Source organism: Chiloscyllium punctatum, chromosome 26, assembly GCF_047496795.1.
Source record: "Chiloscyllium punctatum isolate Juve2018m chromosome 26, sChiPun1.3, whole genome shotgun sequence".
Lineage (NCBI taxonomy): Eukaryota > Metazoa > Chordata > Chondrichthyes > Orectolobiformes > Hemiscylliidae > Chiloscyllium > Chiloscyllium punctatum.
In genome coordinates, this window is record NC_092764.1 from 79,283,901 (window position 1) to 79,300,797 (window position 16,897).

At 40.7% G+C, this 16,897-nt stretch overlaps 1 protein-coding gene across 9 annotated transcripts in view; it reads left to right on the forward strand.

The window, feature by feature from the left end:
- The window catches only part of smpd3 (sphingomyelin phosphodiesterase 3), a 310,905-nt gene that overhangs the window by 219,518 nt on the left and 74,490 nt on the right, over nucleotides 1–16,897 (forward strand). For all 9 annotated transcript variants that reach the window (XM_072547759.1, XM_072547758.1, XM_072547762.1 and 6 more), the window contains one exon: nucleotides 11,904–13,531. In XM_072547759.1, the coding sequence (XP_072403860.1) occupies nucleotides 12,191–13,531 (1,341 nt within the window). In that variant the 5' untranslated portion in view covers nucleotides 11,904–12,190. The remainder of the gene's footprint in view (nucleotides 1–11,903; nucleotides 13,532–16,897) is intronic.

Here is a 16,897-nt window from a genome sequence, read left to right on the forward strand (position 1 = left end):
AGAATTTATCTCTACACAAATTGGAGGAACACAGATTTTGGAAGGGTTGTAAAGTTGGAGAGATCTGTACTGCTGTCATTGTTTGAGAGAGAAAGAGAGAACCAAACACACTCTTTGCTTGGAGGAAATATGTGTGACTGAAATAAGTTTTGGAATCAGTGAAAGATGGCAATATAAATATTGCAGTAATGAATCTATAGTCATTGGAACCAGGTTGATCTCATTGACTTTGAGGTCATTGGTCCTGGTTAACAACTTCAATCAATGAGGAAAGCCCTGGCTGATTGATGTACAGATCAACCTCGGTTATCCGAACATCAATTATCCGAATTTTGGATTATCTGAACAAGATTTCAAGATCCCTGTACATGCATTTCACCTGAAGTAGGAAAATTCTATTCCTCATTCACTTAATGCAACATTTTGTAAATTTTAACTAGAATACAGAGCAAGTAAGCTTTAATAAATAACTAACTTCAAATATGTACTCGAAATGTGACATTAGAGTTGAGTCTTACACTTTTGATAAAAAGGCTCTCCGATACTTATTCTCCTGAGGATAAAGGTTTGTGACTGTGAACACACAAGGACAACATATGTGCAAGTTCAAGCTGTGCGCTCTAACAGCAAGATTCCCTCTCAACATTGACTCGCTCTGTTTTGCAAACCCAACAACATTTTTCCTCAGCTCATTCTCCGAAGTGTTAAGTCAAAAATGCGCTTGCATTTTTCGTTTCCATTGCTTTTTCCTCCAATTATCCCTTGACAACTCTTTTTGTCCAAACAAAAAGTAGTTCAATATCTTTCAGCTGACAAAAAAATCTAATGTAACTTTTTTTTGACGAGGGAGAGCAAATTGTAGTGAGTTAGCACACGCGAAAATAAACAGGACGAAAATTGACAGGAGGAAACATGAGGAAAACAATACCCCCTAAAAAAATTGGTAAGAGGACAGAAACTGAAGTCAGTGAAAAAATCTTGCCTGTCTCATGTGTTCCGCTGTATTTTGCGCTCTGTCTCTCTCTAATGGCTCGGCAGTCACTGAGGAGGGAGGGACAACACTTGGTTAGTCTGGACAGCGGGATGACACTGAACAGTAAGATGGTGGCTGCTGTCAAGGACCGAGATAGAACCAAGGAAAATGTCAGCAAAATATTTCACAGACTTCAGTCCAACTCTAGCCAAAAAGTGATTTTATTTGTAAAATATCATGTATTTTTAAGCAATATCCAGTGTTTGTGCACACTTTATCATTTGAATGAAATAAAAACCTGTAAACAATTTTTTAAATGTAATTGTATTCAGTATGGCTTCCTTTGTTTATGATCAGATCAGTTATCTGACAATCAGTTATCCAAACAAAATACTCCCCGCCTGTCTTGTTCAGATAATAGAGGTTGTTCTGTAATCAGGATGAGAATCTCCTCAGTTCAGGCAGCTGACTCCGAGCTGGCTGGCCACAGCCAATGTACTGCGCACAAGTAAATAAAGGATGACGTGGTGACGGGATACCGTCTTCTGTGTGGCAATTTCAGTGGCAATGAGAGAAAACAGGACGTACCTGAAGAACATTCATTTGCTACAGTCATCTTAGAGTTGGGGTAAATCATTTCTGGCATCATGCCCTTATTTGGGTAGCTTGACTCATTTGATCCTTGTCAAAAACTGGGTCCAGTATGTGGAAAGAATGCAATATTTCTTTCTGGGCAAAAGACATTGGGGCAGATGAAAAGCAATGAGCAATTCTTCTGACTGCTTGAGGGCCCACAGCATTCTCAGTTATATGGAGCTTAACTTTTCCAGAGGCACAGACACGAAAACTTTCCAAGAGTTGACAGAGCTGTTAAGGAATATTACGACCCCAAACCTCCTCCAATACTAATTGGTTTTATTCGGCTGTTAGGGAACCGGAGCGGTCGTATCAGGATTTTTGATGGGGTTGAGATGATGGCAGAGGCATGTGATTTTGGATTACCACTGAATAAGAAGCTGAGAGACCGTTTGATATGTGGGATTAATGACAGCCATGCAGAGTGCCTACTAGCTGAAGCTCAACTGGATTTCAAACAGGCATTACAACTGGCATTGTCATTAGAAAATGCAGCAAGTGGAGCATGGGAACTGTAGGGCATCCCAATGGAAGTGGAGTCCCTCCCCTCTCTGACTGAATTTGGGGAACACCACTTAAGTGTAGGCAATCACAGAGCCTCACACAGGGTATATCCTGAACAGGAGGACCCTAGGCCAGCCCACACAGAACCCCACACCAAAGCTGAGCCTTGGCCAAGTGGCTAAAAAGTTCTCCGGATCTGGGCCAGCAAACCATTATAGTTGCTGCCGGTGTGTGGACTTGACACAGTAAAGGAGTTCTACAAGACCTGAATCGAGTAAGAAAACTCGTAGGAAAGTCCCCCTACACATGAATTGGAACAATTAAATTGTTTAGTGACATCCAAATTGGAACCAATTAAAATGAATTTTTGGTTAAATGTTCATCCTGTTCCTATGGGAGTCGATACTGACACAGCTGTCTCTGTGGTTGCAGAATTGGTCTTTAACAAGATTTGCTCTGGACTCCCACCTTTAAGTTTGCACAAGAGCTCAGCCAGACTGAGAACATTTACTAGAGAATCGTTGCAAATCAAGTATATGACTTCAGTTCCAGTCTCCTATGAGAAGCAGTTGGTGCAGTTACCACTGATGGTAGTAAAAGCCTCGGGCCCAAGTCTATCGAGGTGGAATTGGTTGAGAAAGACTCACCTGGATTGGCTCAACATTCTTCGATTAGAAAATGGCTTTCTCAGTGAAGTCGTAGTGAAATACCTCAGAGTACTTCAGATAGGGCTTGTGTGTTGAAGGGGCCAAAGCCACTTTACATGTTGACCAGGAGACAATTCTGAGATTTTGCAAGGCCCATCTGTTGCCATTTGTCTTGCAGGCAAAGGTTGAGGTGGAAATCAGGAGACTGGACAGTGAAGGAATCATCAAACCAGTGCAGTTAGCAGAATGGGCAGCTCCAGTTGTACCGATTGTGAAGCCTGATGGCTCAGTTCACCTTTGTGGGGATTTTAAGCAAACTGTAAAATGCTTCTCAAAGCTGGATAAATACCCAATGCCCCGCAAAGAGGACTTGTACACAAAGTGGATGGGGCCTTATTGTATACAAAGCTGGACATGAGCCATACTTGTTTGCAATTGCGACTAGACGAGGAGTCCCAGAAATACGCTAAAATTAATTCCCATAAGGGTTTATATCAATATACAAGACTGCCATTTGGTGGGTTGTCAGCCTGCACCCTTTTCCAGTGGACTATTGAAAACATTTCACAAGGGCTTCCCAAGCTTGCAATTTATCTAGAGGACATACTAATAACAGGGAAGACCAATAAAGAGCACTTGGAGAACTTGGACATAGTGCTTGAATGTTTCTCTGAGGTGGGCATACACCTTAGAAGAGAAAAATGCATGTTCCAGGCACCTAAAGTGACCAACTTGGCTTACAGAGACAACAAAACTGGGTTACACCCGTTGGAAGAGGAAGTGAGGGCAATCAAAAATGCCCAGGCACCCAAGTCTGAACCAGAGCTTAGGTCTTTCCATAGGTTAGTGAATTACAAGAGAAAATTAATACATAACCTGGCCTCCATCTTGGCATTCTTACACCTGCTAATGAAAAAGGATCAGCCTTTGATATGGTCACATAGCCCAAAAGTAGTCTTTAGGGAAGTGAAAAGACAGTTATCGTCATCTAAGGTGTTGGCCCACTACCATCTAAAATGAGAGGTAGTTCTGACATGCAATGCCTCCCTGGATAAGTGTTGGCACAATGAAGAGGAACATCCGACAGCATATGCTTCCCAGACTTTAGCTGATGCAGAACACAAAAATGCCCAGATAGAAAAGGAAGGTTTGGTGGTCAGCTTTGGTCTGAGAAAGTTCCACCAGTACCTTTATGGATGGGAATTTGTCATGGTAACAGATCACAAATCCCTGCTAAAGCTACCGAAGGAAGACAAGGCAGTGCCTCCATAGCTTTCGATAGAATTCAGCATTAGGCCCTCATTCTCAGAATGTTCAAATACAAATTACAACACCATCTAGGAAGCCAAGTGGCTAATGTGGATGCCTTGAGCTGTCTCCCACTGGCAGACACTCCACCAGTGGTGCCTCCCCTGGAAGAGTCCATTTTAATTTTAAATTTCCTGGACACCCTCCAATCACCACTGACAACATCTGACTGTGGACACAACAGGATCTTGTCCTAGTGCAACTAAAACAGCTGGTGGTAATAGGGGAAATGGCCATTGCAACCCGAATTGAAATCTTTCTGGACTCGTTGAGACCAGATCACCATAGAGGATAGCAAGTAAAGGTCACCACCAGATGCTGGCTAAACTAATCAGGGTCATCCAGGGGTTTCCAAGATGAGGATGCTAGCAAGAAGTGATATCTGGTGGCCAGGGTTGAATGCTGACATACTTGCATTTGTGGGCCAATGCCCAGAGTACCAACAAGGACAGAAATTGCCACCAGCAATGCCCCACATTCATGGGAATGGTCAGGAAACTCCTGGACTCGGTTGCATGTTGCCTGCGCTTGTTCTTTCATAGGCTCAATGTTTCTGGTCATTGTGGACATCCATTTAAAGTGGTTGGATGTGCATAAAGTTTGTTTAGCAAACTCAGGGATGATGATTGAGTAGCTTGGAGCAAAATATTTACAATACATGGACTCTCAGAAGTATTAGCCATGGATAATGGGATGTCATTTATCAGCAGGGAATCCAAATATTCCCTCAAGTCAAGTAGAATTTGGCACATAAGGATAACTCCAATGGTCTGGTGGAAAGAGCAGTCAAAATGTTGAAGGAAGGCTTAAAGAAGCAGCTGACCGTGTCAATTGATGCCAAATTCTACTGGTTCCTGGTCAATTTTAGGACCACCACACATGCAACAACAGGATAGCTTCAGCACAGTTGCTGATTGTGCATAGACTCAACATCAGGTTAAACCTGATATTCTCAGACCCATGGGGGAGAAGTTGAAATGTCGGCAGAAACGTCATAGGCTGCCTCTAAGCAAGAGACAATTTAATTCAGGGGACAATTTATGGTACCAGAACCACAGAAATAGTCCTGCAAAGGTTTAGGGCGAGGTTGACGTGAGATCAGGTCCTGTCACTTACAAAGTTTGGGTAAGTGATATAGTTCTGAACAAATGTGTGGATCAGCTGAAAGCTGTTACCTTTCAAGTGGAACGGGAATAAATTGTACTTGGCCCCTCTGAGCAGCCAAAATGCCTGTCAGAAACCATAGGTTCTCCTCCTCCGTCTAGTGTCAAGCAAACCTCAGAGTCCGAGATGGATGCAATCTTGATACTATTACCATCAGAAGAAGAGGGGAAACTCTCCCACGACACTCCTGATACAAGAGACTTGCCACATTTCGGTACACACCACCCATGTCAGAGTCCGAATCAGAGGACTTGGGGCAAAAATGTTGCAGGGAAAGCGACAAGGCAAAGACCAGGCCTACATCGCCGGACCTAGTGGGGGAGGGATATAGTGATTGGAATCAGGGTTGATCTCGTTGACTATGAAGTCATTGATTGGGAAACCCTGGCTGACTAATATAACCAGGAGGTGAGAATCTCTTCAGTTCAGGCGACTGCACAAGTAAATAAAGGGTGACTTGGTGATGGGATATTGGCCTCTATTCAGTTATTTCAGAACCAGAGTACAAAATTATTAATGAAGCTGGTGCAAACTGTGCAGCTGTCAAAACACCATCCTTATCACACTGTATGTGCTTGCATTTATAGAGAACAGTCATCTTGCATTTATGTATCTTGCTTCAATTAGCTCTAATACTTGCTGCAGGTGAGTCTGCATATTAAGCAGTTAGTTTTTTTTATTGGTCTTGAAGATGGTGGTTTTCCATTTCACCAACAAGCATATGTTCATTTGGTCGTCCTGGTAATGGTTCATTGACTATCCCTATTTCTACCCATCAGTTCCTTAACATCCATCTCAGCCTTTACTCCAGCCCTGACCCAACAGAGCATCAGGCTGCTGCTTTATCTGCCTTATTGAAGGATATATTTTGGTGGTATCAGTAAAGGTTAGGTTGTGGGATGAGTGTTTCCCTTCCAATATCACAGTATCACAACAGACAATGAGTTACCAAAGCATGGAATTAATGGCCCCTGTGAATGATTTACTTTCCCAAAAAAGAGATGTGTGGAAGCAGGGAATTGGATTAATTGATGAAATATTAAAACATTTTGCAAAAAGAAAAAATCTTTCCCTCTCAGTTTTCTTTCCTGTCAACAATTGAATTTACTGGTGAAAAACGCATAGGATTCAAGAGAATGGTGATAACTCAAATCTAGAAGCAAAGCCAGGAGCCCATGTTCAGCATAAATGAACAAAGTGTAATTTAAAGAAAGAACGTATCTCTGAGTTACAGAAGGAAAGAGACTGTGGATAGATTTGACGTTATGATCTTCTCTACAACTGTAGGCTTGGTACAGATAATAAGACAGCTCACATGCTTCCACTAGAAACTTGAAGGTTTGCATCAGGTAATGATTAAATAAGAAAATACCACTTCTCCTTCAGTCTAATATATGTAATTATTGTTGAGAAATCCATGTTCTCATTAATACTTTGTAAAAGAAATCCAAGTATTTTACCCCCTCCTCAAACCCACCCTGATACCGACATCTGTTTTTTTCTGAAAAGGTATTTTCGCTCATTTTGATTGAGATATAAGTGCTGACTGGTTCTCTGCACTTGAAGCTACAGTACGTTTGCCACACAACACTTGTCAGTAGTGCCAGACTATCTATCTCGTAACAGAACCATGTCTGAACTTTGGCCTCAGGGCATGGAATAATGAAGAACTCAGTGAGCCATCAGGGTAGCAACCTGAAAAATTTACTGTTAAAAAACTGGCACTTACTGTAAGTCACATGGGCTTATTATTATTTGATAGAAGTTTGCAGTACACCAACTAATTGCTAGAAGAAAGCATGCTATATAATAATCTGAGAAATAAATGCAATGCAATAACAATGCAAAATGTTATATGAATACACTAGCAGTATAGGAGTACTGTAGTTGCTAATTAAATAGTGATGGCATATTACAAAGTGCTACACTAATTATATTGTGCTACTGTTTTGTATTGAAATATAAGCTTATGTTTCTTGTGTTTTTAATATCTTTAATGAAGCAAGCTTTTTAAGAATTCAGTTATCTTTTATGTCATAAAATTTGATACAGTACATTGATAAAGTAATGCTTTATTATAGTGTGACACACCAATGGTAAACATTATAGTGAAATAGTAGTATTGTTTTCCAGCATTATTATAATATATTACAGTAGAGAGTTTTCGACTTGCTTGGATGTGTGTGGGTCCAACAACAGTCAAGAAGCTTGAGGATATCAAGATGCAACACAATGGAGCACATCGGTTCGACAAGAGAACTTGGCATCATCTTCTCAAGGGATATTGGCAATAAATGCAGGTTTTTAGAACAATTCCCATATCCCATGAATGAATACAAAGAACTACAGGATGTTCATTATCTATACATCAGAAACAAGAACATCAACATCATCAGTGACAGGAGAACCTCACCCAGTAACGATCATAGAATAGTTGCAGCACAAAGGAGCATTATTTTATGTAATAACGCTGTATTACAGTGCTGAACACTAATGGTGGAGCATAATAGTGCCATATTACACTGCTACAATATGGCAAATTTATGACGATGGTTCTGAGAACAAGACACCAGTTGTGTGGAAAAGATTGGTATAGTAAGAGTTAGAGATGATAGCTCTGGGAGATGACTTGATCAAGGTGTTCAAAATCATGGGGGTCTTGACAGAGTAGGTAGTAGATCGGGGAAACTATTCCCATTGGTAGGGGGTTGAGAACCAAAAGAATCCAAGATAAATTTAAATCAATTGGCAAAAGAGCCAGAGAAGACATAAAGAAAAATTATTTTATGGAGTGAATCTTAGGAGATATAATGCACTGCATGTGAATTTGATGGTGGCATATTCAGTCATGACTTTCAAACGCGAATTGGATAAACATAGAAAGAGACAAAATTTGCAGAACACAGAAAGGTGAAATGGGTCCAGCTGAATAGCTCTTACAGAGCGTGGCACAGATATGGCAGACAGAATGTCCACCTTCTGCACTGCAGCCATTCTACAATTCTATATGGTTGTGAGTAGATGAGGTTCTCTGTGCCATTTATGGGGTTGATGCTCATGTTTCTGATGGTTGTTGGTAGTGAACTTCTTATTGATTTTTGTGTTCATTCATGGCATATGGGTGCCTCTCTAAGAATTTGCATTTATTGCCCATTCCCAATGCCACATAAGACATCTTCTTGAATGACTGCACTTCATCTGATGGATCCGCAGTGCTGTTAGTGAGGGACTTCCAGGATGTTGAGTCAGTGACAGTGACAATGAAGGAATGGTTACATATTTCCAAGTTAGGATGGTGTGTGTCTTGGAGGGATTCATGCTGGTGGTTTGTGTTCCCTTGTATCTCCTTCCCTTGCTTTATTAAGTGATAGGGATCAGGGTAGTGGGAGATTTAGGCAATGTTAATGTGCCTTGGCAAATTCTTAAGTGCATTTTATAAATGATACACACTACTGTCACCGTGTGCTGATAATGGATTGGAAGCCGATCAAATGAATTGCTTTGTCCTAAGTGTTGTTGACCTACTTGAGTATTATTGAAATGACACCTATCCAGGCAAGTGGACAGTATTCCACCACATGCTTAAATTATACTTTGTAGATTGCACATAGGTTTTGGGGGAATCAGAAGTTAAGTTCCTTACCGCAGAATATCCAGCCTCTAACCTTCACTTGTTTTCAATGTATTTATATGGTGGGTCCTGTTCAATTTCTGCTCAAAGATAATCCCTAAGATGTGGATATGGTAGCTTTAGCGATAATAATGCCATTGAATTTCGTGGGGAGATGCTGTCTTATTGTAGGCAGTTATTGTGGGCTAGGTGGAGTCATGGAGTCAGAGAGATGTACAGCACAGAAACAGACCCTTCGGTCCAACTCTTCCATGCTGACCAGATATTCCAACCTAATCTAGTCTCATTTGCCAGCACTTGGCCCATGCCGCTCTAAACCCTTCCTATTCATATACCCAAGCAGATGCCTTTTAAATGCTGTAATTGTACCAGCCTCCACCACTTCCTCTGGCAGCTCATTCCATACATGCACCACCCTCTGTATGAAAAAGTTGCCCAGTATGCCCCTTTTATATCTTTCCCCTCTCACCCTAAACCTATGCCCTCTAGTTCTGGAGTCCCCCACCCCAGGGAAAATACCTTGTCTATTTATCCTATTCATGCCTCTCATGACTTTATAAGCCTCTATAAGGTCACCCCTCAGTCTCCGATGCTCCAGGAAAAACAGACCCAGCCTATTAAGTCTCTCCCTATAGCTCAATTCCTCCAACCCTGGCAACATCCTTGCAATTCTTTTCTGAACCCTTTCAAGTTGCAGAACATCCTTCCGATAGGAAGGGAGATCAGAATTGCAAGCAGTATTCCAAAAGTGGCCTAACCAATGTCTTGGACAGCTGCAACATGACCTCCCAACTCCATTACTCAATGCTCTGACCAATAAAGGAAAGCATACCAAACGCCTTCTTCACTATCCTATCTACCTGTGACTCTACTTTCAAGGAACTATGAACCTGCACTCCAAGGTCTCTTTATTCAGCAACACTCCCTAGGACCTTACCATTAAGTGTATAAGTCCTGTTTTGACCTACTTTTCCAAAATGCAGCACCTAACTTTTATCTAAATTAAACTCCATCTGCCACTCTTCAGCCCATTGGCTCATCTGATCAAGATGCCATTGTACTCTGAGGTAACCTTCTTTGCTATCCACTATACCTCTAATTTTGTCATCTGCAAACTTGCTAACTATACCCTCTATGTTCACTTTCAAATCATTTATATATATGACGAAAAGCAGTGGATCTAGCACCAATCCTTGAGGCATACCATTGGTCACAGGCCTCCAGTCTTAAAAGCAACCCTCCACCACCACCCCTCTGTCTTCTATTTCGAGCCGGTTCTGTGTCCAAATGGCTAGTTCTGCCTGTATTCCATGAGATCTAACCTTACTAACCAGTCTCCCATGGGGAACCTTGTCGAATGCCTTACTGAATTCCATATAGATCATCTACCGCTCTGCCCTCATCAATCCTCTTCGTTACTTCTTCAGAAAAGTCAATCAAGTTTGTGAGATATGATTTCCCACGCACAAAGCCATGTTGACTATCCCTAAACAGTCCTTGCCTTTCCAAATACATGTACATCCTGTCCCTCAGGGCTCCCTCCAATAACTTGCCCACCACCGACGTCAGGCTCACTGGTCTATAGTTCCCTGGCTTGTCCTTACCACCCTTCTTAAACAGTGGCACCATGTTACCAACCTCCAGTCTTCCGGCACCTCACCTGTGACTATTGATGACACAAATATCTTAGCAAGAGGCCCAGCAACTCTGTGAACTCTAGCTTCACAGAGTTCATGGGTACACCTGATCAGACCCTGGGGATTTATCCACTTTTATGTGTTTCAAGACATCCAGCACTTCCTCCTCTGTAATATGGGACATTTTTCAAGATGTCACCATCTATTTCCCTACATTCTATATCTTCCATGTCCTTTTCCACAGTAAATACTGATGCTGAGATACTTTTTTAGTATCTCCCCCATCCCCTGTGGCTCTACGCAAAGGCCACCTTGCTGATCTTTGAGGGGCTCTATTCTCTCCCTAGTTACTGTTTTGTCCTTAACGTATATGTAAAACCTTTGGATTTACTTCTACAAAAAAAATTGGTTACTTGTCACTTATCAATGCAAATCCGAATGTTGTGCAGTCTTGCTGTCTTTGGGCGTTGGCTTCTTTTACATTTGATGAGTTGTGAATGGAACTAAACAACATGTAATCATCAGTACCTTTTCTACTACTAACCTTAAGATGGAGTAAAGGTCATTGATGAAGCAGCTGTAAGTGGTTGTGCCAAGGAAACAATCCTGGGGAACTCCTGCAACAATATTCTAGCATTGAAATGATGTGTCTCAAACAATTGTAACATCTTCCTTTATGCTAGTTATGACTGCAGTCATGGAGAGTACTCCCCCCTCCCCACACCCCACAATCATAAATTTCCATTTACTTTAATTTTGTTTGGGTTCCTTAATGCCACATTTGGTCAAGTATTGTTGTCAGGAGTAGTGTCTCTCATTTCAACTTCAAGATTCAGCTCATCTGTTGATGTTTGTGCCAACGTTATAATGAATTATGTCACTGATTTTCATGGCTAAACCCAGACTGAGTGTTGGTGAGCATGTTATCAGAAAATAAGTGCCTTGATTGTGGATGCTTTCCTATCTCACATGGCTATGGAAGATCCAAAGTGACTGTAATTTTATTTGTTTGAACTGTAAATGTCAGGAGAACAGCTGTAATACTATGGAGATTGGCTTTTGGAGAAAGAAGATGTTGCTAATGATATATGCATGATGTGAAATTATTTAATTCTGCCATGGCATACTAAAAATGGAATAGTATTAAGAAATTGATATTTGTTAAAAAGTTATATTAGAACTCACTGCAGGAGGACTGCACAGGCACAGCTCATCTTCTCTACAGACCTCTGGAGAATAGGAAAGTAAGCTTTCAGTGCATCTGTTGTGCAATTGAACAACAGTTAATTTACATATTTAATAAATAGCATCAATTACAGACTCTGCAGTGTACATTCTTGTCAACACAGTGCAAATTCCAGTTCATGCTAGCAATAACAGTTTTCTTTGTGCTTTTCCTATAGGTCATTTCCGGGTGCCATTTTGCGGAAAAATTAAGTTGAACTATTTCCAATGGGATTTGAATTGATCTCCACAGACCAGACCAAACCAGTACAGTCTCTAATTTTTGAGAAGGCGCTTATTAAATACATCCCTTATACGTCTTCACTTTCCTTAATAAGAAAATGGTGGAATTGTCTTTTCATTGATTAAACCTAGAGCCATCTGAGATACCTGTCAACTTTCTTAATGCAACAATGACTCTGGCATGATGTAGGTGTTTGTAGACTGTAGCCATCATTCAGTTGCCATGGTTTTGTACACATCCGCTTTTCCAAACTCCTTCCTACAAACTCTCCATTCCCTAGCCTGGACATTTATATTTCCCTGCTATTGGTTGACCGATCGACTGTTGGTTTCCTTTCTGCCTACGACCTATGAGAAGCATCAAAGGGGAGATGATCCATGTTACCTGCGGGTGCTCTGTCTTGCAATTATCATTCCCATTTGCCTGGCATTACTGATTGCTTCTCTGCCATTTGCGTTGATAGGCTTTGTGGTCTGGGCCCCTCTCCAATCTGCTCGTAGACCGTACATTTACTCAAGATTTGAGGAGAATTGTGATGCCAGCACAGCAACAGGGCCTGGCTATTGGAAAGCAGCAGGTGGGAGAAGCTTCTGCTTTGCCACGGCCAATGTTTGTCTATTGCCCGATTCCTTGGCCCGTTTCACTAACCTCTCCAATACCCAAATTAGATCCTCGGAGGTTGGCAAAAGAATACGAAATGGCGCCAGCCGACCTCAAATTAAAATTTATATTGACTCCCCGACCAACACATCCATAAGTGCAGCAAGTTGGAGCAGCCTGGCATGCCCTCATGGCGGAGATAACGCCAATCGTGCAAACAGTGTGGGCATCAAACGAACTTCCTCTATGGACTACAAAGGAGACAACTTCATTGGCAACTACAGTGATGAGGGCAAGGACTGCAAGTCTGGAGAGGAACAAAGTGATGGAGACAGCAATTCCTGCATTGTTCGCGTTGCTGGTGATGAGGCAGTCCACTTTCCTGACAAGGAGGTGGATATTTCTGGAGTGCAGGTCACCATAACTGAACCTTCAGAACAGCTAGGAGAAGCTGAGACTGAAGATGAGAAATTCCAAAACTCCAACCATAAACATAGAGAAGGAGATGGTGTCAGTTTAGATAGCAACACCACTTCCAGAGAATCTCTGATCAAGTTTAAGATCGCAGATGGTGCAATGGACAGCAGTGGTGCCACCAATAACAAGTTTGTCTACAAAGCCTCAGTCATGAAGAAAGCGTCACTGAAGAAAAGGAGGCACCTGGGCGACACATTTGACCATGAGCTTTCAGCTTTCTTCCCTGCTAATCTGGACTTCCTCTGCCTACAGGAGGTGTTCGACAAGCGAGCAGCAGAGAAGTTGAAAGCACAATTAAACCCCTACTTTCAATACATACTGTATGATGTGGGGAGGTATGCTTGGCACAGCTGCTGCAGCTTCAAGTTTTTGAACAGCGGGCTATTTTTTGCAAGCCGTTACCCAATTTTAGATGTTGAATTTAAATGTTATCCTAATGGGAAAGGAGATGATTCGCTGGCAGACAAGGGTGCCCTGTTTGTGAAGGTAGGCCACAACTGTTGAAAATGTTTATTATTATTTAAATTAAAATGAAATGTTAAAACTAACCTAATGCTGAGGAAGATGACACATGGAGGAATAACTGACAACAACCTGCATTTATATAGCATCTTTATGTAATAAAACATCAAGGCACTTCACAGAGGCATGATGAAACAAAATTTGACACTGAGTCATCTAAGAAGGTTTTACGATAGAATTTCAAAACCTTGCTCAAAGTTATAGATTTTAAGAGAGAATCTTAAAAAAAGGGAAATGAGCTAGTGAATTGCGGAGATTTAGCAAAAGAATTCTAGAGCTTAGGGCCTGCACAGCTGCATGCAGGGATCACCAATAGTGCAGAGATGACAATTATGGATGCTGAAGAGAACAGAATTAAATGAGTGCAGATATCTCAGTGTTGTGGAGTTGGAGTAAGTTACAGAGAAAGAGTGCAAAGCCATAGAAAGATTTGAAGACAAGGCTAAGAGTTTAAAATTGTGTTGACCAGGACCTCTTGTAGGTCAGTGAAATGGGATTGCTGGGTGAGCCTTCTTGGGCAGCAGATTTTGGAATGACCTCAAAGTTACCAAAGGTAGAATATGGGAGGCGCGTCAAGATTATGTTGGAATAGTAAAGTCTACAGCTACAATGGAATGGATGAATATTTCAGTACCTGCTGAGAGGTGGGAGTCCTGTGGTGTTAATGAATTGGAAAATAGGTAGCCTTAGAGATGGTGTAGTATGTGTTTGAAAGCTCATCTCGGGATCAAATATTCCACACAGAATGAAACTAATCTGGTTCAGTCTACGAGAATTGCTAGGGCTAGCGATAGAGTTGGTTACTTGGAAATGTGGTTTGTAATAGAGGCCAAAGTCAATGGCTTTGGTTCTCCTAACATTTAACTGAAAGAGAGTTTGACAGTTGAGCGAGAGTAACTGAGCAAGACAACAAATGAGGCAAGAGATCAGGTCCTAAACCCATTGCTCAGTTTGTCTGTAGAACCAAGAGTTAATATAGTGTAGGGGCACAGTAAGATTTATCAAATTAGCCCTTCATACAGGAGTAATAAGCAAATTATAGTATAGCTACTGTAGAACATCCATTCAATTATCATCTACGGGATGAGCAGACTCCTTAGTTTATGTAGCTGAGCTTTCTGAACATTTGCTAATCCAGCTGGGGCACTCAATCTTTTGCTCATCCACATGAGATTTCTATTGATATGATTGTACTTTTGTGGGTGGAATATCATGCTTTACTGATTGTTTGGGAGGGAGCTGGTTTTTTCATCCATATACATGAATTAATATTTGGGATGTGGACAAGGCTGGCATTTATATCCATTCCTAATATTTGTCATGTACCAAAAGCATTGAAATTAAAACACTCGCTGGTCATGTAGAATCATAGAATGGTAATAGCACAATAAGCTGTTTAGTCTGTGGACTCCATATGGGCCCTCTGCAAGGGCTAGTTCTATTCTCCTATCCTTTCCTGTAACCCTGAAACTTGTTTTCCTTTTAGTTACTTAGTTAATACCTTTTGAAAGCCAAAATTGAATCTGCTTCTACTAACCTTAAAGGCAGCACATTCCAAATCATAAACATTCACTACATGGAAAAGATTTTCCTTATGTCACCTTTGGTTTTCTTTTGCGAGTACTTCTAAATACGTGTTCTGTGGCCATTGATACTTCTGCAAATAGGAACAGTTTCTCCCTATCTATTCTGCCCAGACTTCTCATGATTTTGAATACCTCAATCAAATCTTCTCTCAACCTTTTTGTGCTAAGGATAGCAACCTCAGCTTCCCCAATCTATCCACTTAGCTCAAGCTCACTCATTCCTAGAAGTATTCTGATAGATATTTTTGCTTACCCTCTAAAGCTTCCACATCCTTCCTAAGGTGAGGTGCTCTGAACTGAAAACAAGACTCCACTTATGCCCAAATCCTTGTTTAATACAGTTTATCATTCATTCCTTTCCTCTTGTACTCAATGCTATTTTTATAAAGTCCAGAATATACTTTTTTAACCACTGTTTCTAACTGCCCTGCCACCTTCAATGAATTGTGCACATATACACTGTTGCTGTCGATTCCTGCATTCTCTTTAGAATTGTCCCCGTTAGCTTATTCCTTCATCCTTGTCACTACCAAAATGTGCCACTTTATATTTCTCTGTGTCAAATTTAATTGTTAAGTTTAACATTTCCCATCATTTCACCAGCTTCTGGCAAATTTTGTAATTGTGTCTTGTATATCTAAATCTAAGCCATTAATATAGGCTCTGAGTCCTGTTACGGACCCCTGGGGAATTCTATTGTATATCTTCCTCCAGTCTAGAATATAACCATTCAATCTTATTCCTGTCCTTTATCCAATTTTGTATCCATGCTAAAAGTGCCTCTTTACTTCTTGGATAGACGTTATTCAGAGGCCATTTTGAAAGTCCATACAGACCACATGAATAGCCTCATCAATCCATTGTTATTTCTTCATCAATGCATTGTTATGTCATCAAAAAACACAATCAAGTTAGTCAAACATAATCTGTCTTGAACAAATATATTCTATCAAAGTTCAGATGCCATCAAGGTATTTTGGCAAAAGAAAATAAAATCCAAAGAACATGAAAAACCATTGTAAACACACAGTAAATAGCAGACATGAGTACATTTTTAATTCAATCATCAACTTCTAAACAACAAAATTCACAGAGTACTGATGCAGAACTGTCCTTCCTCAAGTTTAACCATAACAGCGGACAAACAGCATTAAGGTATGAGTGAAAAAAACAGAAAGTTACAATTAAAGATAGGAAGTACAAAGATAGCTGCCAGAATTTCAGTTTTGATTGTGAAATATACCTTGTGTAATTTATGCACTAAAACTGAACAATGAATCTTCGAATCCTTCAAATTACAGATGCATATAGTTATCAAGCATGAAAAATGAAAGGACAAGCAATGTTTGTTTTCATAATTGTAAGACTGATGTTTATTTAGATAAAAGCACTGCTACACTAAGGATGGTCTGTAGAATTTTTACAACATGGCCAGGAGACTTCAGAAGCAGAAAAATTGAGAAGGCCTGCTGTGGGATTATAGGGGGTTAGGGATCAGGCCAACAGAGACAGCTTGTGTGTTGAAAGTACTAATCAATACTCAGTATTTTCATCTATTGTCTTTCTCTTGCTTCAAATAGCAAGCAATGATTTATTGAAAATAACTTCACAGAACTTGATCAATCTGTTTTATATATGACTTCTCAAATTTAGAATAGAATTGCAATTTGTTGTCACATGTACTTTTCCAAAAAAAGCACCTAAATTAATGACAGAAGTCATAAATAAGAAGAAAAAGAAACTA